Source organism: Dipteris shenzhenensis, chromosome 7 (genome assembly GCF_047967505.1).
Source record: "Dipteris shenzhenensis isolate YYH24624 ecotype China chromosome 7, Dip_SZ_1.0, whole genome shotgun sequence".
NCBI classification, from domain to species: Eukaryota; Viridiplantae; Streptophyta; class Polypodiopsida; order Gleicheniales; family Dipteridaceae; genus Dipteris; species Dipteris shenzhenensis.
The window spans coordinates 20919333-20940514 of NC_141602.1; the positions used below are offsets into that span (position 1 = coordinate 20919333).

General features: G+C 48.2%; 1 protein-coding gene across 3 annotated transcripts in view; it reads left to right on the forward strand.

Moving 5' to 3' along the window:
- The window catches only part of LOC147900077 (serine/threonine-protein kinase VIK-like), a 295183-nt gene that overhangs the window by 148215 nt on the left and 125786 nt on the right, over positions 1 to 21182 (forward strand). For all 3 annotated transcript variants that reach the window (XM_087377415.1, XM_087377414.1, XM_087377416.1), the window contains one exon: positions 3297 to 3417. In XM_087377415.1, coding sequence (XP_087233541.1) covers positions 3297 to 3417 — 121 coding nt within the window. The remainder of the gene's footprint in view (positions 1 to 3296; positions 3418 to 21182) is intronic.

Below are 21182 nucleotides of genomic sequence, written 5' to 3' on the forward strand. Positions count from 1 at the left end.
AACACTCTTCACATCAAGGAGTGTAGCTATCATTTCAAAGAGAGATAAGTCATCATTCACACGGAGGATCTTCATTATGTTATTATATACTGCGGGTGGACTTGTTAAGAGCAGCCGCCTTGCTCTATCATCTTGTTCAACTCTTACGCCTAGGTCTAGAAAATGTTGAAGAACGGACCTCATCTTATTAAGATGTTCATCGAGAGTGATATTATCCGCCATCCTCAAGTTGAAAAACTCTTGCTTCAATATTACTCTTGAATTCTTTAATCGCAACCCGAACAAAGCTTCCATGTTGGTGCAATTTTCACTCGTTGGCTTTCCAAAGTCGATGTGATGGTTGAACTTAGGGCCCAGAGCTCTCTCCAATATCCGAAGGGTTCTCTCATTCTTACTCTCCCAGTTTGCACTCTTATGAGACGCCTCTTATGCTGCTTTGCCAGTCGATTTCTTTTCCATTCTTGCAACAATAGACCACAAGCATTTTGCATGTAATACAAACGAAGCTTAGCTTCCAAGCTAGAAAGTTTCGCCAAAGAAGAAGATCACGAGCTTCATGGAGTCAGACTTGGCTTCCATCTCTCGATCGATTGCTCTGATGCCAACTATTACTTCATACACTATACACATATAAATAACTAAGAAATAGACCCAACAGCAAGAGAAAGACAAATGTAGCTAAACTTTTTTTTCAAGAAAGAGACTTCTATTAAGTAAGAGAAAAAAACCCGTGAGAGCAAGCTCCAAGCGGAATACATCATGAAGCCATGACGATAAATAAACCTCCTCAAAAATAGAGGATAACAAGCATCAAGGATCCTCCTCGTCCTCACGGGGCTTGTTGGAGGATATTTTATCTAAACATGACGTAGTGCTCATAGAGTGAATCACGAAATGAACAAGAGCTCTCTACTACATCTCGGCAATGAGCCACGAGCTATAAGTGCGATTGAAAGAGAAGCAGCTGAGCAATAATCACGGTGAGATTCACTAGAGCTACCAAGAAAAGTCATTCTACTTGGGAGCTATTATAAGATAAAGTTGTGTTGAGAGCATGCACATCATGGCTGATCAATGTTTGGCTATGATGCATGCACTATGATTGGAGAAATAACGAAGTATGAGGGTTACTATAATTTCTAGATGACTTCGCTATAACAAAAACAAACCAAGCAAAGGAAGTGACACATATACACTTGCATACTTACCATTATGCATCTCGAGATACCACCATCTTCCCACTTGTTGAAGGTGGTCAACGAGATTCCATATGGTAGCATTAGTGGCAAGGGCGGTGTGGTTGCAAATGAAAAGCAACTACTATAGCCACAACTGCTAGCAAACCCCTAGGAAAAGTCTTATGTTATCAACGGGGCCTATGCTGTAGCTACGCATTCAGCACTCTTGGATACATGAGACATAGAAGTAAAGATGCCTACCCTTAGATTTAAATGGATGACTATAATCCATTGGATGGAAAACGGTTACATTTGAGGATGATCCCATCTTGGTCTCTTTCATTCGTACTTAGTCTCACCGTCTTTGTTAGGAAATGGAGTCAAGATGAGTCAGTTTGGTGTGTTCTAGTGTGAGTTCTAGTTTAGTGTGTCCTATGGATGCCACGTGTCACATTGGGAGTTATCCCATATGCATTGGTGCTCACATGTGTGTGGGTACTCTATATAAGAGCTGTACTTGCCTAGTATCAAATCAATCAAGTATCAAGCCTACAAGCTCTTTGGTCTATATTTGAGTACTTTCATTTTGTTTATTGCTCTTGCTATTTCATTTCCATTTCATTATGTCTCTCTTTGAGTATTATTATCTCTCTTCCTAGCCTACCCTCTCTCTCTCTCCACTCCACCATGCACCTTCATGTGGTATCAGAGCCTCCTTTCCTACCTTTCCCTTCTCCGTGCTCAATCTAGATGATGAGGGAAGCCCGCAAATGGAAGCCATCCTCTCCTCCATGATTGAGCTCCCTTCCACTCTTTTCTCCCCATCTTGTTCTCTTCTCCTACCTCAGCCTCACCTTCGGAAGCTATGGAGCTTGGTTTTCTACCCACCTGAAAAGGAGAAATTCAGTCACCATTCTTGTGGGTATTAGTGGGCATCTTCTTAGAGGAAAAACACAGCTTGCTTTTTGTTAAAAAAACATCCCGTTTTTTGCTGTCTTGGGGGCTTTTTTGTGAAGGAAATAGTTGCTTACTGTTGTGGAGATGTTTCTACTACTGGTTGCTTTAAAAATGACCTCATTTGGAGCACGTGTTTGAAGAAACGACCTACTTGAAGAGAGCTGCTGCTACATCGACCATCGGCGTCATTATGCATGCCATTGCTGCTAAAGAGTTGTTGCCGAAGTAGGAGAGGGCAAATTGAACATGTAGAAATCCCAAATCTGTAGAATTGTCACTAAAAGGTCCTCCTTTGCATAATAAATATATGGAATCCCAATACTTGCAGATCGAGAATGTATGTTAGGCTCAAAAACAAAAATAATGACTGGATAATGGTCAAAACTAGATACCCATGGGCAATACAAATAGTAAAATCATCCACATAAAACCTGTCAATCGGTGCATGGATTCTTGTTCAAATAGGAGATACTTGAGTAGCGACTATGGCAAGGCATGAAAAGCATTGTCAACCCAACAATTTTTGCCATTGAATTGAAAAATGAATGCATCCTAGGAAGCTCTCTCAAAACATTGAATGCCAAAGGCCTGAAGGAAAAAAACTAATGGGAAACTACTTGTAGGGAAAGGGAAGGAGGGAGGGAAAGAAGATGAAGGTAGGAAGCTGATAAGGGAGGGAAAGAGCAGGTTGCGGAAATGGGGAGCTTAGGGGCAGAATTGAGGGTGTGGGGAGCAAAAATTGGGCAGCGGAATTACGGGAGTAAGAAACAAAAACGGAGAGCTGGGGGCCAAAAATATTGCTTGCTGATTTTGGATATGCTCAGAACAAGAATTCACCATCTTCCTGATGCATTGTTTGATTGAGTTTGACTGTTGTTTCTCTGTTGTATACTTGTAAACGTTTTGTCTATTTCACTAAAAAGTTTAAATCCTTTTGTATAAGAGAATAGTATCACATATGATCTTATGAATCGAAGCTCAATCTATCAGATTAAAAACTGTGGTTTCCCCTTAAAATTACATGTTTATGGGGGAACATTTGAATACATTTATATTTGTAAACTTGTTGCTCTAATAATCATTTTCCTGAATCCAACAATAATTGTCAACAGACTTGTCTATGGCAACTTTGACATATAGAGGCTTTTGCTTTTTTGGTAGAGAGGAGTTTCTAAAAGAACTCTCAATATGGAAACACTTGCGACATCCCAATATAGTACAATTCCTTGGGGCAGTAACTCGAGGCGGTCAACTGGCAATTGTTACTGAATATTTGGAACAAGTATGTATATCTTGCAGACTTGTTTGTTCATAGGGCACAACCAGCAGATTTGCTGAGTGAAAGAAAATGACAGGTATAGTGTTTTTTTTTGGGGGGGGCAAAAAATGGACTTCCATTAAGTATGAATAAAGCTTGCAAGAGCAAGCTTAAGGTAGAAATACAATGCATGAAATCAAAACATATATTACTATGGTTGTTAAATATTCAAAATTGTAATCTATTGACAGGCTATGGGGACTTGATCATTTACATATGACATAGCCAGCTATCACTCTAGAGAGTCACAGAACATTGTTCATCATATCTTCAAGCTGTCAAGTTGTAGCCGCTAAAATGTTCTCTCTCTCTCATGACAAGATGGTAGGCATGGCTGCCCTTGCTTGCAGCACTGCAGCCGCAACTACAGTGGTACAGCAGCAACCTAGCATTACAGAGGTCAACATATGGAAAACCAGGTAACAAAATGCAGAGTTGAGCTGCGGTCACAACATCAGCATGTTGACTTTTTGGCCAATTAAATCTAAACTTAAGAGTAGATAGACGAACAGGGAAGACCTTTCCAAACTAGAGTGGTTCTCAAACCATAAAAAGCCCCCAACCCCTCATTTGGGATCAGCCTCTACAACAATGGGCCCATAGCCAACAATAGTTTCATCCCAAGCCCGGCAGCTAGTACTTTGCCCCACGTCACATGGAAGAGGCAGAAAAGGTGCAATTCTGCCTCTCTCCATCTTTCACCTACAAGGATGATAAGTCCTTTACCAATAGTTATTATTTCAGCTTTTAGGCAAGCAATTGCACCTCAATCTTTTGGCCAGATATTAATACAAATACTCTCTCCGGAGAGGGGGCTGTTGCAACCCAATCTTGCCTCCATTTATGCACACTTTTTTTTTTTTTTTTGGGGGGTGAAATTATTGATTGATTATATTATATGAGTAGCAACCTCAAAGAAAGGTTCTACAATTACCAGTGATCGAGTTGCCAATGACCAAACACAGAAATACTGATATGAGTGACTAGAGTCCTAATCATAAGAGCCCAAGTCTGATCACTTTGTAGAAATTGCAACAACATTTTCCCTCTGTGGACAAGAATATGCACACGAATATCCGTGATGTTCAATCGACCATGCATCTTGGGAGAACAAATGTGATGCATCGAAAGCAGCCTGAGACTTTTTCTGCCATGTTTGGATCGCCAGAAGAGTTCCATAAAGACAAACATGAAAGATGTGAGAACTGCCTTAGTGAACATGATCAATGGCAAGTAAAATTGAATATATGCCACAAGGATGGATTGCACTATTCGAAGACGAATGTGCAAAGGCCTGGTTGCCAGTTTCCAATACTCAAGCTTTTTCCGAAGCTTAGCCAAAACCCAATCAGTTTGTTGTCGGCGAGTGAGTTCCCACCCCAAAGGGTAACCAAGATGACGAACAAACTGAGTGGGTGGAATGATATCCCCGGGCCATAATAGACTATGCCAGTCTTTGGAATGCAAAGGGAACAGCTTAGACTTCTGAAAATTAGCATGAAGACCAGCTGCCAAACCATAAATAGAGAGGGCCTGCATCAAGGCACCAAGATCATGGGGTGTATTCTTCGGGGTAAAGAAAGAATCATCAGCATAAGCTTGAGCAACCATGCTGCGATTAGCATCCAATTCCAAGCCATGAAGTGATCCTGTAGCCACAAGATGATCAATATATTGCAGCATAGGATGAGTAGCAATGGCATACAGTAAAGCACTGAGAGGGCATCCCTGGCGGACCAAACAATGAAGAGTCCACTCATCAGAGATATCCCCAGAGATAATGCAAGCCGCATTGCTATCTCTGTAAAGCCAGTAAATAACCTGCTGCATTTTTTGTCCAAACCCCAAAGCTCGCATAGTTTGCGAGATGAAATCCCATTGAACTGTGTCAAAGGCTTTTGCAATATCTACCTGCAAGAGTAGAACATCCTGCTGCGTGTATTTGGCATATTCAATCCCAATATAAGTATTGGCAATGTTATCTGTGATATGGCGATGTGGAACAAAGCCATATTGGGAGGGATGCAACCCATCATGCAAATAACCTTTAATCCGATCAACCACCATTTTGGCAATGATCTTGTAAATGACTGGCATGAGTGTGATTGGCCTCCAATCACCCAGTGAATCACATAGCTGCTTTTTTGGAATCAGCTTGAGAAGACCCTTTTTCCATGACAAAGGCATCTGCTGATTTTGCCATGCTGTATTTACCATTTGCAGCAAGGTGAAATTAAGAAGATCCCAGATTACGTTTTTCTTGTGTAAAGGGGTAAAAGTCATCTTGGATGGAGAGCTGAGCTGCTGCTCCTCCCCGTTCCCCTGCTACTCCCCCTCCCTCAGCCCGTCCCTCCCTCTCTCCCCTCAGCCTGTCCCTCACCCCCTCCCTGCTGCTCCGCCCCCTCCCCCTTCCTGCTGCTCCGCCCCCTCCCCCTGCCTGTCCCTCGTCCCCTCCCCCTGCCTTTCCGCCCCCTCTCCCTGCTTCCGCCCCCTCCCCCCTGCTGTTCCGCCCCCTCTCCCTGCTTCCGCCCCCTCCCCCTGTTGTTCTACCCCCTCCCCCTGCCTTTCCGCCTCCTCCCCCTGTTCCGCCCCCTCCCCCTGCTTGCCCATCGCCTCCCCCTTGCTCTTCCGCCCCCTCCCTGCTGTTCCGCCCCCTCCCTGCCTGCTCTCCCGCCCCCTCTCTTCCTCTCAGCCCTCTCCCTACCTCTCAGCCTGCTCCCCCCTGCTTCTCCGCCCCCTCCCCCCCCCCTCTCCTCCCCTTCCCTTCTCTCCTTCCTCTCCCTCTCCCTCTCCTTCTTCTCCACTCCCTCTCAGTCCTCCCTTCCAGCGCCCCCTCCCTCCCTTTCAGCTTGCCCCTTTCCCCTCTCAACCCCTCTCCTCCTTCCCTCCCCTTCCCCCCTACTTCCTCCTTGCCTCCTTTCCCCTCCTCTTGCCCCCTTTTCTCCCGCAGCTTTTTTGGAACGGAAGGAGCCTTTAATTTGTTAGAGTCGGCCTCCTCACCTTGATTGGCGATGGATACTCCGTCAGCCAATCCTACTCCACCTCCACCGGCCGTGAAAACTCTCACTTTCTCTAAAGACGAGTTGCAGCAGCTCAAGAAGGATGTAGAGATTGAATGCTCTACCACGTTGCTAGCATGCATCTTCGGGTCTCACCCCTCCAGATCCCAAGCCAGAGACTGGATGCTTGCGGCTCTCCCCCCAGACCTCACTCCTCGATTGTTAGATGTCCGTCTTCTGGGACGAGGTTTTTTCGAGGTTGTTTTTGACACTCCAGAGGCTGCGAGCACTGTGCTCAAGGCTGAGTTTTTACACCTGGGACACAGGAAGATCTTCTTTGAAGCCTTTCACATTGGTTTCGACCCAGTAGAGGCAGATAAGAAAATCTTCTCGCTCTTCATCAGGTTCCCCGGGCTTCCCCAGGTTTACCATCGACTTCTTTCTGTTATTGGGGAGCATTTTGGTGCAGTTGCTGAGAATCCACCCCTCCCTGGGTTGCCATTGACTACGGCAGAGGCAACCAAGGCTGATGGGGTTCCTAGAGTTAGGGTCCTTTGCAAGGATCCTAACCTCAAGATGGACCACGTTATGATCCAGCACCCGGATGGTTCCTTTTTTCGCCAGAGAGTAGAGATTTCAGGCAGGCAGGACCAGTGCAGGATTTGCAGGACCTCGGGACACTTTGCCAGGGATTGCCCAACGAAGAAGAAAAGGCCCAAGAAGCCCTCTGGTACAGCTACCGCCCCAGGGCATCGACAGGGGGGACAGGGGGGTGGTTTAGACCCTGCACTTGCCCCTCGACCTCGACAGAGGGGTGGTACAGGTCCAGCTCCTGCTCCTCATCCTTTGCTTGGCGGTCCTCCTCAGTTAGGTGGTGGTACAGGTCCAGCACCTATTCCTCGGCCTCGACAGAGGGGTGGTACAGGTCCTTCACTTGCTCCTCGACCCCCACCTCCCTCAGGCACACACGACGCTCTACAGTGGGTTCCAGTATGTGTGCAGGTCCCTCCTTTAGTTCACGAGGGTACCTTAGTAGACTCTGCTTCACCTCGAGCTGTCCCTCCTGTCTCACCTTGCACAGTCCGAGACGTTGAAGCTTCGACCTCCTCCCGAGTTGCAGCTTCTTCCTTAGATCCAACAGTGCCAGATGCTTCTCTTGAGGCAGGAGAGATCTCCGCGGCTGGGCAGACACAGGATAGAGAGCATTCCTCACTTCCTCCCTTGGATAGGGGGAAGGGGATAGCTTACACTATTGATCCTCTTCCCTCACAAGGGATCCTTCGCACTCCGGTGTCTGGCTTGCTCCACAGGAACTCGTTTTCAGCCTTGGCAAAGAGTTCAGATTTCCCAGAGGAGGAGTTTGTGCCCGCTACTTTTGTGGAGCCAGTGGTTGGGTTTCCTATTGACAGGGCTTCTTCTTCAGGTGCCAGGATTCTTTCCTGTGTTGATTTTCCACCACTTGGGTCCATCCCTCCCTCCTCGAGCAGGAGGTCTTCCCCTGTTGAGGGGATTGTTTCCGCCACTAGGTCGGATAAGGTGTTCCACTCTACATCCTCCCATCGATGAGGATTATCAGTTGGAACATACAGGGCCTAGGTGGCGTCCCACATCGCCGCCGTAGACAGCTGATCCGGGATCAGCTTCATCCAGGTGTTACTGGGGGTTCCATTGATATATTATTTATTCAAGAGCACAAGCTGGATTATAGAGATTGTGCCAAGTCAGGCAAGTTGCTTTCTGGCCATACTTTTTGGTCGCCTGCCTTGGGCACCAGGGGAGGCACTTCTATTTCAGTTTCACAGTCGGTTCTCCCCTTAGTTGTTGGGCACGGAGTCATTATCCCCTCTAGAGCTCAGTGGATTATTCTTTTGATTGGAGGGCGTAAGGTTGGCTTCCTTAACCTATATGCCTCCAACATTAGAGGGGAACATGTCCTTATGTGGAAGACTTTGCTCTCCTGGGCCCCCATTGTGGATTCATGGGTGATTGGAGGTGACTTTAACATGGTCGAGTTACCGTCAGACAAAAAAGGGGGTAGAGAAGGCGGACTTCACTCTTTGGAGAGAGCAGCTTGGGATGCCTTCCTTTTCCATTTCTGTGGCAGAGATACTTGGTGTGATGATGCCTTTCTTATTCAGCCACAGTCCCTCCTGTTCTCTTGGTCGAACAGGAGGCAACAGATGCCTATTCATGCACGCATTGACAGATTTTATGTAGATGACTGGGCACTAGACAGAGGTGGATCGGTATGCATTGCTGCGGGGGTTTCCACTTCAGACCACTTCCCTGTTGTGCTGGCTATCTCAGAGCCTCACTTGAGAGGCCGGTCTGCCAGCATCAGGATTCCAGATGCCTTTTACACAGAGGAGGACCTTACAGAGGCAGCCCTACAGATATGGTTTGCTCATGTCCAGGGTGGGCAGCCACATCCATCACATGTAGCCGCTGCCCTTTCTGGTATTAGCGACTTTTACTGCTCAGTTGCTTGTACCAGGAGACGAGATATTCTCAGACGTGAGATTGGTGTTCGCCAGCAGTTGGCAGCTTTGTAGAGGGAAGAGCAGAAACGGCCTTCAGATGCTTGGATTCAGGAGCGCCTTGCTACAGCAAGGGCTCATCTGCAGTTATTGTGCTTGATCAGAGAGCAGAGTATGCCTTTCATGCACGGGAGTCCTTCTGGATTCAGATGGGTGGTAGAGTCAATAAACACTTTTTCTCCACTCTTGGCCCTAGACATAGTAGAGAGAGTGTATCCCAGCTTATTGACTCACATGGGGTTTTACAGACAGAGCCTGATGACGTCTTACGCATAGCTTGAGATTTCTATGCCACCCTCCTTACTGCTGATCCTGAGACACACGATAGAGAGGATGCTAGACAGGCTATTTGGCAGAGTATCCCTGTGTTGGTGAATCCGGATATGCATGTTCTACTCGACGCACCTTTCACCAACACAGAGTTCAGGACTGCACTTTCAGCCCTTCACAAGGGCAAGTGCCCAGGTTTAGATGGCCTCACCCCGTCTTTTTTCATTGCATTTTGGGATATGATTGGAGACTATATTACTTCAGCCATGCAGGCCATTTGGGACTCTGGCGAGATGCCTGGGTCGCTTACAGAGGGTCTCATCCACCTTATCCCAAAAGGAGGTAGCAGAAATTTATTGTCCCAGTGGAGGCCTATCACACTTCTGGGGACTTGTTACAAGATTCTGGCCAAGGCTATCAGCCTCCGATTGCAGCCACTTCTCCCTGATCTTATTCATGACACTCAGACGGGTTTTGTGCATGGCAGAAGTATTTTTGATAACATTTTTTCTTTCTGGGAAGCTTCAGAATGGGCCATGCAGAGTGGCCAGAATCTTGCCATTCTACTATTGGATTTTGAAAAAGCTTATGACAGAGTAGATTGGAGTTTTTTGGAGGGCACCCTTCTACGCTTTGGATTCACTGATGTTTGGATCAGAGGTGTTTCCTCTTTGTACAGATCAGCCCATAGCCAGGTACTTATTGGTGGGGTAAGGGGTGAGAGATTTCAGATTTCGAGATCTGTCCGTCAGGGATGCCCCCTTGCTCCTTTCCTTTTTTTGTTCGTGGCCGAAGCTATGAGTATCTATGTTAGATCTCAAGCTGACATCTTTGGACTGAGACTTCCCATCAGAACAGAAGAGGAGCTACCTGACAGTGAGTTGGCTGACGACACAGCGATTTATTTGGATGCCTCTCCACAGACGCTCACTTCTTTTAGGACAGCATTGGATTTATTTTGCTTGGCGGCAGGGGCGCAGATAAATTGGCATAAATCCAATGGCTTTTGGATCAGTGATGAGGACACTCCAGTTTGAGGGCTTGACATAGGGTTCACTTGGGTTCAGAGGGGTGTGCCTATCAGAGGTATTTGGGCTGCCAGGTCGGCTTGGGTATTTCTACCACGCAGCAGTTTGCTCCCGTGTTGGAGAGCATCAGAAGGAAGCTTCTCTTTTGGAGCTCAGCCAAGCTGGATCTTGCTTCTAGAGTTGTGGTGGTCAACCAAGTCCTCTTGGCCACAGCCTGGTTTATATGTTCATGTTGGTGCCGTTCTAGGGACTGCATCATTCAGCTCAGAAGACCGATCAGGAACTTTCTCTGGAGTGGGCTTGATGGCACAGCAGATGCTTTAGCCAGGGTGGGATGGGTGGGGTCTCAATATTATTGATCCAGATTTACAGTGCAGAGCTTTACTTTGCAAGATGGTGGTGCGAGGACTTATGCCAGGACTGGAACCGTGGAAGGACTTTCTTATCAACAGCATACAGAGGTGCACACCTTCCTCAGGAGGAGACTAGATGAGCAGTGTTAGATGGATCTTCACCACAGCACACCTCAGGTCACCTTCGTCCCCTCTCATGGTTGCCATTCTGAAAGCTTGGGCCAGTTTCAGAAGCTCTCTTCGGAGGATTCCTCCTTCCTCCCGGGAAGAGATTGATAGGCAGCCCATCATGTGGAACGGCAGTATTTTAGATTATCTTGGTAGGCCACTGGGTGCCTCACTCTACATGCAGTGGGCCAGGTGGGAGAGGGGACCTGCTTCTTCTTTGGGATCTTGGAAAGCTTTCCGTAGGCTTCTAGAGAAAACCAAATCAAGGTTGACAGGACATCTCAGAGGGAGTGCAGGGAGGATCTTGTAGATTGAGGCAGCCCTTCCAGAGGCTTGAATAGACACAGATGATATGCCACTCACTTCCTCCACTTGGGCAGGTACTTTCTCGAGAGGCGGGGTTCCGCTTCAGGTCTTAGCTTTCCGAGATGCACAGGAGGATGCTTTGGTTTTTAGTGTCCAGGATGGTGGCAGATTGCTCAGGTCCACAGAGGACATCTTGCTTGAGTCTGCTTTTCAGCCTATCAAGGTTGTATGTCTTTTGATGCAGGGATCAAATTCAGAGTGGTTCGTAGACCCTGACCCCCAGCTACTCTCCACCGGGTCTTGGAGGCTCTGGCTCTATGGAGGAGTTCCCATCAGGTATTTACAGTGGGACCCCGGAGAGTGGGAGTGGATTGACGCGGGGCATCGAGAGAAGAGCATCCCCTTCTTTCGTTACACGGTCAGTAATGCCAGGAGATTTCAGCTCAGTAGTAGAGGTTGGAGACCCTCCAGAGTTCCTCATTGGGAGACTTTTGGTATTACTGCGGATCAGCAGAGGTACTTCTGGAGGAGGCTCTGGAAATCCCACAGGAATAGAAAGATCACTATCTTCTTTTGGCTTTCTATCCATGGAGGGATTGCAGTGAACCTTTGGAGGTCCAGATTCGGAGCCGACCCTACTTGCCCTCGTTGCCTTTCTGCTTCGGAGTCTATTCAGTATTGCTTATGGGATTGCAGACAGGCGAGATTGATTTGGATGGGGATAGCCAGGATCTTCAGTCACTTTGCCCATTCCCCACTTTTTATGACTTGGGGCTCGGTGGCTTGGATTTCTCTTACAGGACCTCAGGTTTTCTATGAGGGAGTTGACTCCTCTCGAGCCATTTCAGTTCGACATCATCGGGTTGAGTTCTGTTCGTTGGATGTGGTACCACACCGTCCTTTTACAGCTGTACATGCCTCTGTGGATACTTCTTGGGAGATTCTAGCGAGCATAGCAACCTGGCATATCTGGAGAGCCAGATGCACAGAGGCTATGGAGGGTACTCAGGTTCATCCCTCGCACACATTGGCTAGTATCTGGACAGACATCGTACACACTCTGATGGCCGTATGGACGGGTATGCAGGGGGACTCCCATGCAGCCTCAGCTAGGAGGGCTTCTTTCTTCAGGGAATGGAAGGATTCTCCTTTCTTCTCTGAATCTACTACAGGGTTGAGATGGCACTTTCAGCCTCAGCCTTGGGTTCTTTCCACCTCACTCTGAGGGGTTTTTTTAATTTATCCTCATGATTTCATGATGTATTCCGCTTTGAGCTTGCTCTCGCGGGTTTTTGTTCTTACTTAATAGAAGTCTTTTTCATGGAAAAAAAAAAAAGAAGATCCCAGAATGCAAGAAAAAATTCAACAATGAGACCATCCCATCCTGGAGATTTCCATCTGCCACAGGATCTCAGTGCATCAGACAATTCCCTTTCAATGAAGGGATGTTCAAGTTCCAAAGCCTGAGCATCAGACAGAATTGGATGAACATGCTGCAAAAGAATCTGACGTGCAGTGAGTGGAGAAGTGCTGCACACATAAATTAGCAAGCTCTGAACGAGATGTTGACCAAGAACCATCAGGCATCCAGATCCGACAAATATTGGCAGCCTGTCTTTTGTAGAGTAAACTCTTAAAAAATTGCTTGAAAGAGCAGCCTATATCCAAAAATGCCCATTGTCTGGATCGAATTTCCCATTTAGCAAGCTTTCTGCGATCATTAGATTGAAGAGAGAATTGAGCCTGACATAAGAGCATGCTTTCCTTTGAAGACAAAGGGCGAAGATGAGCAAGCTCAGTCAAACTCTGACATGTAAATTTGGCATGTGCTACAGTCTCCCTTGTGGCTTGCATATAGGATTTGCCATAATCTCGAATAACTGCTTGCATCCGAGCAACAAAAGCCTGCCAGGCAGAATCCAAACCAATGCGTATCTAACGAGAGAGAGGCTGAATAGCATCAAAGACCAAGGCTTTAAAGTCAGCATGCTCCAAATAACTATTATTAATCAGCAAAAGCCTTCGGCAAGGCAATCTGTCAGTGGGAAATTCATGTAAGGAAAGCCTCAACCAAAGAGGAGCATGATCCGAATGTGTGAAAGCATGATCAACCCAAATTCGACAAGTAAAGGCATCACAATGCTGTGGATCAATCTGATACCATCTGTCCAAGCGTGCCCGATAAGAAGATTGAGCATTATGCTGAAAGGTATAACCCGAAAGCATGGGCTGTAATTCCTTCCAGAGATCAACCATGCGCAACTGAAGCAAAAAATTCAGACCATGCCTGTGTTTTAGAAGCCAACATATGAGTGTGGCCTGAGGTGTTGTCACCCGATTGAGGGGCATTATTAAAGTCACCACAAATGAAGGCATGTTGTCGCCATGGATAAGTATGCATGGCAGCCCAGATCAAAGCTCTATCACGAGAAGACTGGGGGGCATAAACCGATGCAAATTCAAAAATATCCCCTTGAACAAGGCATTGAACAATAATCCATCTACCATGGCGATCATTGAGAGCCACAAGAGGTTGAAGGTCGTGCTTTACCAAAAAAGCCACACGAGAAAAGGAGTGCTCTCCAGCATAGAAGATATCATAACCAGCAAAATGGCCTATTTGACCAGCATACATATGCTGATTATGCTCTTGCAAAGCAATTATATCAGGCTGCAATTGCCTGATATACATCCAGACCAGTTTCCATTTGCGACCATCACACATTCCCTGTACATTGAGAGTAACACACTTCAGATGATCAAGCATATTTACAGTTATGGGACAGGTATGTACAACAACTAACGGGCTGTCTACGTCTGCATTTCCACCTCAATGTCTGGGCCTCTGCCCTAGGATGAAGCATCAGCCCGAGGAGAGGACAAAAGTGCAGCAACTTCTTTAGGAAACAAGGTCCGATTTGCAGTCACAGCAGCCCAGGTCAAGCCAACACCAGAGTTTTCAGCAGGTGTTTTCCCATGAGAGATACCACTCCAAGTCCGAGAAGGCAAAGGTCGCCTGGGGGAGATCACTTTGCGAGGAGTTTGCCATCCATCAGTCAAAAACTTTTCCCCCTTCCCCTGAGGTGGAGAGGACAAAGGCACAGGAAAAGAAGCATTACCATGTGAGACAGCCGGGGCTTTGCCTTTGTCTTGAACGGAGAAAAACTGTTTGACCCCTTTGTTTTTGACCACAGAAGAGGCATTTGCATTCTTATTCAAAGGCTGAACCATTTCAGCTTGCACTGGCATCCGTGGAGCTCGGGAAGGGCATTGTGAAGCCATGTGCCCAAATTGCTTGCATTAAAAGCAAGCACCTGCAAACAGCCCCCACTTGAGCTTGTAAAAGGCACTCCCCATGGAAACATTATTCACAGTGACCGAATATGAAGCTGGAGTGGGGTGATCTGTATCCCACAAAATGCAGAAGTGATTCGAATTTCCATTGGGTCATGGTGGACATACCACCTTACCAAGGGAAGCTGCAATTTTAGGCAGAAGAGAAGACAAGCATTGAGGAAAATCCACAACTTCTACCCAAACAAGGCAACAATGCTGAATCAATGCCTCGTAATCCCGGGTGGGAGACCAAGGCAGAACATGGACCATCTGCTGGCCATAGAAAAGAGGAGAGTGCTCCAGCAAAACCTGACGGTGCTCCTCATTAGCCATGATGATCTCAAAAAAGCCCCTCGCTGCATAATGAACTTTTTTGACATAAGAACCATCCAGGGTTCGAGTCAACCGATTCCCAACATCTGCAGCAGCAGGCATCCATCCTGGGAAGAAAATCATAATGGCATGCTTTGCATACTCCTTAACTGGATCAAATATATCATTCACTTCCACCATAATGCCATTGGTGGGAAGTGGATCTTTCCAACCTTTACGGGTGTCTTCAAACCCTTCATGCATAACCTCATAAACAAGCTGAGCCTCAGCACAATCATGAAGGGAATCATCTGAATCCATCACCTGTTTTTGTTTCTTATTGGAAACCGACTTGTCTTTGTGAAAGGTTTTCTCATAGGAATAATCCGCCATTCGATTTAAGGAAAAAACTTGGAAGCAGCAATGCTTTACAAGGAGGAAAGCACAGCGGGTACAAAACTGTACGGTGTTTTCCTGGCTATATGGACGAAATCGTATGGATTTTTGGCAGTATGGGAAAAAAATTCCTGACATGCAAACTGTACGGACTTCCCCGACTGTATAGACAAAACTGTACATACTGTATGGACAAACTGTACGGAATTTTTTGACTATACGGACAAAATCGTACGGATTTTCTGACTGTACGGATTTTCGAAAAAAAAATTCTAGCAAGCAAACTGTATGGACTTCCCCGACTGTACAGACTGTATGGATTTTTCTGACTGTATGGACGAAATCGTACGGATTTTTGACAGTACGATTTTTTTTTCCTCAGATTTTGTGACAGAGCATATGGGACAGAAAATGGACGTCAAAAGGAACCTCGAGGGTGTCAAACTGAGGGAGAAACAAGCAGCTGTAGCGTGGGAGCACGAGGCCTAGCACGGAATCTCTCTCTCCCAAATTCTCACACTCTCCATTTATGCACATACACACACACACACTCACATGAAACATCACATGTGTCGTGTGCTTTTTTTATTACAGTTCTCACTTCCACTTAGTCAAATAGCAATAGGAGGAGGAGGAGAGAGAGAGAGAGAGAGAGAGAGAGAGAGAGAGAGAGAGAGAGAGAGAGAAAGTTTATTAAAGTCTTTGGAATACCGATGGGTCTATGAGATTGTGAAAAAATTGATACAATGAGCTGTGGTAGTGGAGCTACTAAACGAGCATCCACACCAATGCAAAATGCAAAAAGTACAAAATGGCAGTACTAAGTCCTAAGTACAACATAATCATGTCGGTAGTCAACTATATATCACTCTCAGCATATCATCAACATCATCATCATCAGCACCCGCAAGATGTCAGGATAAATGAGGCAGTGGAGGCATGAGGTCGGTAATAGAGTGATGTCGCCCCCTCAAAGGTGCAGTCCTGGCACGTCTCTTGGTCGTAGCTCTGCGTCTAACTAGGGCCACTGTGACCCCCATTGGTCGGGCTCGACTCTAAACAAGGAGGAGATGTTCCCCAGTGTGATCTACGTGTCAATCCTTTGTTTGAGCTGTCGGGTCATCGGCTCCAGGTCACGGTCATGTCGAAGCCTCGTCCCACAGGGGTCTATGTGGTCTGGCTGAAAGAACTCCGTGATAGAGCTCTGAGAGGGATCAGCTGAGGAAGAAGTCTGATCTTGGCTCCGTGTGCTCAGAGTATTCTCTCGCGGTGTCTAAGTGTCTCATGAATGAAACTTGACAAACATCGCTGGTCTGGGTAGGAGAGGAAACGAGCCAAAATCCCATAGCTATCTCTGAATAGGCAGTAGAAATGCCCTCAGATCTTATAGTAAACAGGACACCTGAAGATGAAATGCTCCTCTGTCTCAACCTCGTGCATGTCTCACAATGTGCATATGCGCCTCTCCCTGGGTAGTCGCTTTGCTTTGCCGCTCTCGATACGGAGTCTGTGTGAGGTAGAAGCCCAGCTTCACTGGAAGATCACTTGGGCCCAACTAGGTCCGGAATGTGTGTAGCTCTAGTAGATCCTCACGGATAATTTGGTTGACCTCGTGTGATAGGAGGGGAGAAAACGGAGCATCCATATTGTACTAGAATGGAAGTAGTCTGTCCATGTGGAGCCCCAGCCCCCAAACCATCTCTCTGTGCGTGCATACGAGCACCTCTGGTCTCCCCCTGTTGCAAGTGCCATAGAAGAGGACAGTGCTAGCCATGGTAGCCTGCTATGCCGAGAGGTGTAATCCCCATACTCCCTGACTCGGTACAGGTACGTGATGACTTGAAATGCAGCATCTAGTTGTAATGGGGGTGACCCAAACTCTTCCCGAATGATCTGGTGAGGAACGGATGGCTTACCACGGATCATCCGTGATAACATGAGAACTTGTAGCCGCTACACCCTCGCCCCTTTTGTATCCGATAAGTCTGGTCCCCAACATGGACTGCCATACATCCGCACTGGGTGGACCAAGGAGTCAAAAAGCAAGCCTTTGGTCCATGGATCTTGAAAGTGAGAGCGGAAGCACTACCTCTCTAGTCTAGCCAGTGAAGCATATCCTCTGCCCAAGCGTGCCTCCATCGCAGGGTCTCATAGTGAAGCTAGGTCCAGAAAAGATGACCCCAAGATAAGTGTATGATGCAACTACCTCAACCAGTGACCCATCAAATGCGAATTGCTTCTGGCGCATAACAGCTCGAGATGTATTGAAGATCATAACCTTGGTTTTACCCAGGTTGACCTTCAAATCATGAGACTCGAATCTATGGTTTGAGAAACATTCTGGGCATATGTAATTCTTCATCAATGCATGATGAAAGAGCTCTATGTGAGACCATGATTTGAAAATTTGATCTGGCACTCACTCACAGCTAAGAGGAGTACGTGCACCGAGCACTTGAGCTGCTGCTCCTCCCCGCTCCCTTGCTGCCCCCTCTCCTTCAGCCCCTCCCTCAGCCCCCTCCCTCTGCCTTAGCTGCTCCCCCTCCCCCGCCCTCAGCCTCTCCCCTCCTCCCCCTTCTCTCCCTCTCAGCCCGCCCCTTCACCTCTCAGCCCACTGCCCCCTCCCCTCCTCTCCCTCTCAGCCCACCCCCTCCCCTCTCAGCCCGCTCCTCCTTGCCCTGCTCCCCCACTCCCTCTACCCCGCTCCCTGCTTCCTCTACCCCTCTACCTTGCTCCCTCTACCCCTCTCAACCCGCTCCTCCTCTACGCCTCTCAGCCCGCACCTCCTCTACCTTGCTCCCCTGCTCCCTCTTCCCTACTCCCTCTAATCCGCTCCCCTCACCCCGCCTCTACCCTTGCCCCCGCCTCTACCTCTCCCCTGCTCCCCTCTCCCCCGCCTCTACCCTTCCCCCTGCCTCCTCCCTCCCCCTACCCTTCTTCCGCCTCTACCCCTTCCCCCGCCTCTACACCCTCCCCCGTCTCTATCCCTTCCCCCCACCTCTACCCCTCCCTCGCCTCTACGCTTCCCCCCGCCTCTACACCCCTCCCCTCTACCCGCTCCCTACCCCCACCTCTACCCCCCCGTCTCTACTTCCCTCTCCTCTACCTCCTTCCCTCTCTCGCTCAGCTGCCCCCTCCCCTCTCAGCCCGCTTCCCCTTCCTTGCTCCCCCGCTCACTCTACTCTGCTCCCTCCCTTCACTTCTGCCTCAGCCCTCCTACCCCGCTCCCTACCCCCACCTTTTTTTCCTTCTTCCTGTCTCCTCCCTCTTTCTTCTCCCGCAGCGTTTTTTGGAGCGGAAGGAGCCCCAAAAATGTCAGAGTCGGCCTCCTTACCTCGATTGGCGATGGATATTCCATCAACCAATCCTACTCTACCTCCACCGGCCACGAAAACTATTACTTTTTCTAAAGACGAGTTGCAGCAGCTCAAGGACGTAGAGATTGAATGCTCTACCACGTTGCTAGCACGCATCTTTGGGTCTCACCCTTCGAGATCCCAAGCCAGAGACTGGATGGTTGTGGCTCTCCCCCCAGACGTCACTCCACGATTGTTAGATGTTCGTCTTCTGGAACGAGGTTTTGTATAGGTTGTTTTTGACACTCCAGAGGCTGCGAGCACTGTGCTCAAAGCTGAGTTTTTACACGTGGGACACAGGAAGATCTTCTTTGACGCCTTTGATATTGGTTTCGACCCAGTGGAGGTAGATAAGGAAATCTTTTTGCTCTTCATCAGATTTCCCGGGCTTCCCCAAGCTTACCATCAACTTCTTTTTGTTATTGGGGAGCATTTTGGCACGGTTGTTGAGATCCCACCCCTCCCTGGGTTGCCATTGACTGCAGCAGAGGAAACCAAGGCTGATGGGGTACCTAGAGTTAGGGTCCTTTGTAAGGATCCTAACCTCACGATGGACCATGTTATGATCCAGTGCCTGGATGGTTCCTTTTTTTGCCAGAGAGAAGAGATTACAGGCAGGTAGGACCAGTGCATGATATGCAGAACCATTGGGCACTTTGCCAGGGATTTCCCCAGGAAGAAGAAAAGGCCCAAGAAGCCCTCTGGTATAGCTACCACCCCACGGCCTTGACAAGGGGGTGGTACAGGTCCAGCACCTGCTCCTCGGCCTTGACAGGGGGTGATACAGGTCCAACACCTGCTCCTCGACCTCTGCATGGCGGTCCTCCTCAGGATGGTGGTGGTACAGGTCCAACACTTGCTCCTCGACCTCCACATGGCGGTTCTCCTCAGGATGGTGGTTTAGCTCCTACTCGCCAGAGTGCTCGTCCACTGAGCGCTCCTTTGATACCACCACCTTCTACCTCAGTTGCCTCACGACCTTCTACCTCAAGGGCACCCGATGCATTCCAGTGGGTTCTGGTTCGTGTGCAGATCCCTCCTTCAGTTCACGAGGGTACACTAGTGGGTTCTGCTTCACTTGGGCCTGTCTCTCTAGTCTCACCTCGCACAGTCTGAGACGATGAAGCTTCGACCTCCTCCCCAGTTGCAGCTTCTTCCCTAGAACCAGCGGTGCCAAACACTCTCCTTGAGACAGTAGAGGTCTCCGCGGCTGGGCAGACACAGGATCGAGAGCAGTCCTCACTTCCTTCCTTGGATAGGGGGAAGGGGATGGTTTACACTATTGATCCTCTTCCCTCAAAAGGGATCCTTCGCACTCCGGTGTCTGGCTTGCTTCACAGGAACTCATTTTTTGCCTTGGCAGATGCTTCCGATTTCCCAGAGGAGGAGTTTGTGCCCTCTACTTTTGGTGAGCCAATGATTGGGTTTCCTATTGACAGGGCTTCTTCTTCAGGTGGCAGGGTTCTTTCTCATCCACTTGGTTCCATTCCTCGCTCCTCGAGTAGGAGGTCTTCCCTTGTTGAGGGGTTTGTTTCTGCTACTAGGTCAGGTAAGGTGTTCCACTCTACATCCTCCGTAAGTAGTACATCCTGAAAAGAGCAGGGCTCTATCACCTGCCGGTGGACCGAGAGTGCCCAAGAAGAAGGCTCACTCTCATAAAACACCTGGGGCCCAGTCAGGGATAACCATGCGACCGAGCCCCAAGTCATGAAGAAAGGGGAAGTATGAAAGATGCTGAGTATGAATCCCTCTCTCGGTGCCCATGGTCTATCCACTCCCACTCTCCTGGGTCCCACTGCAAGCACTTGATAGGTGCACCTCCATATAACCACAACCTCCAGGATCCCAAGGCCAAGAGCAGAGAGTCGGGGTCTAAGTACCACTGCAAGCCCGCTCCATGGTCCACAAAACCAGCAATCCTGACAAGCTGAAAGGCAACCTCTAGAAGAATATCATCCTTGGATGTAGAGAGTATACCTCCATTCCCAACGTCAAAGACCAGTGCATCTTCCCTGAGACCTCGAAGAGCGATCACCTGTACAGGAACTGTTGTCCTCGAAAAAGCTCCCATCCAAGTGGTGGAAGCAATAGGCAACTCAACTGTCCATTCCATCGGGATGGCTGCATCTATCTGCTGAATCTTGCGTGCTACCCCTCTGAGGTGACTCACAGACTACACTCTCTGATCCTCAGGTAGCCTGATAAAAGCCTTCCAAGTGCCTACTGTGTAGGCAGGGCCTCTCTCCCATTTAGACCACTACATGTAATGGGAAGTGCCCAGTGGTCTGGCATGCTCGTCAAGTATACTATCATTCCAAATGATCGGCTGCCTATCAATCTCTTCGACGGTAGAAGGTGGAATCCTTCGAAGAGTGTTCCTGAAGCTCCCCCAAGCTTTTAGGATGGCAATCATGAGAGGAGAGGCAGGAGATCTGAGAGGGGCGGAAGTAAAAATCCAGCGAGGGCTGTCCACCCAATCATCTCCGAAGGTTGGTGTGCAAGCCTGAATGCGTTGAAAAAAGAAATCCTTCCAAGGTTCCTACCTAGGCATGAGTCCCCTTACCACCACCTTAAAAAGCAATGGCTTGCACCGCAAGTTCGGGTCAATGATATTAAGGCCTCCTTCACCTGTAGGGAGAATAATGGTCTCCCAGGCCACCCTCACTGC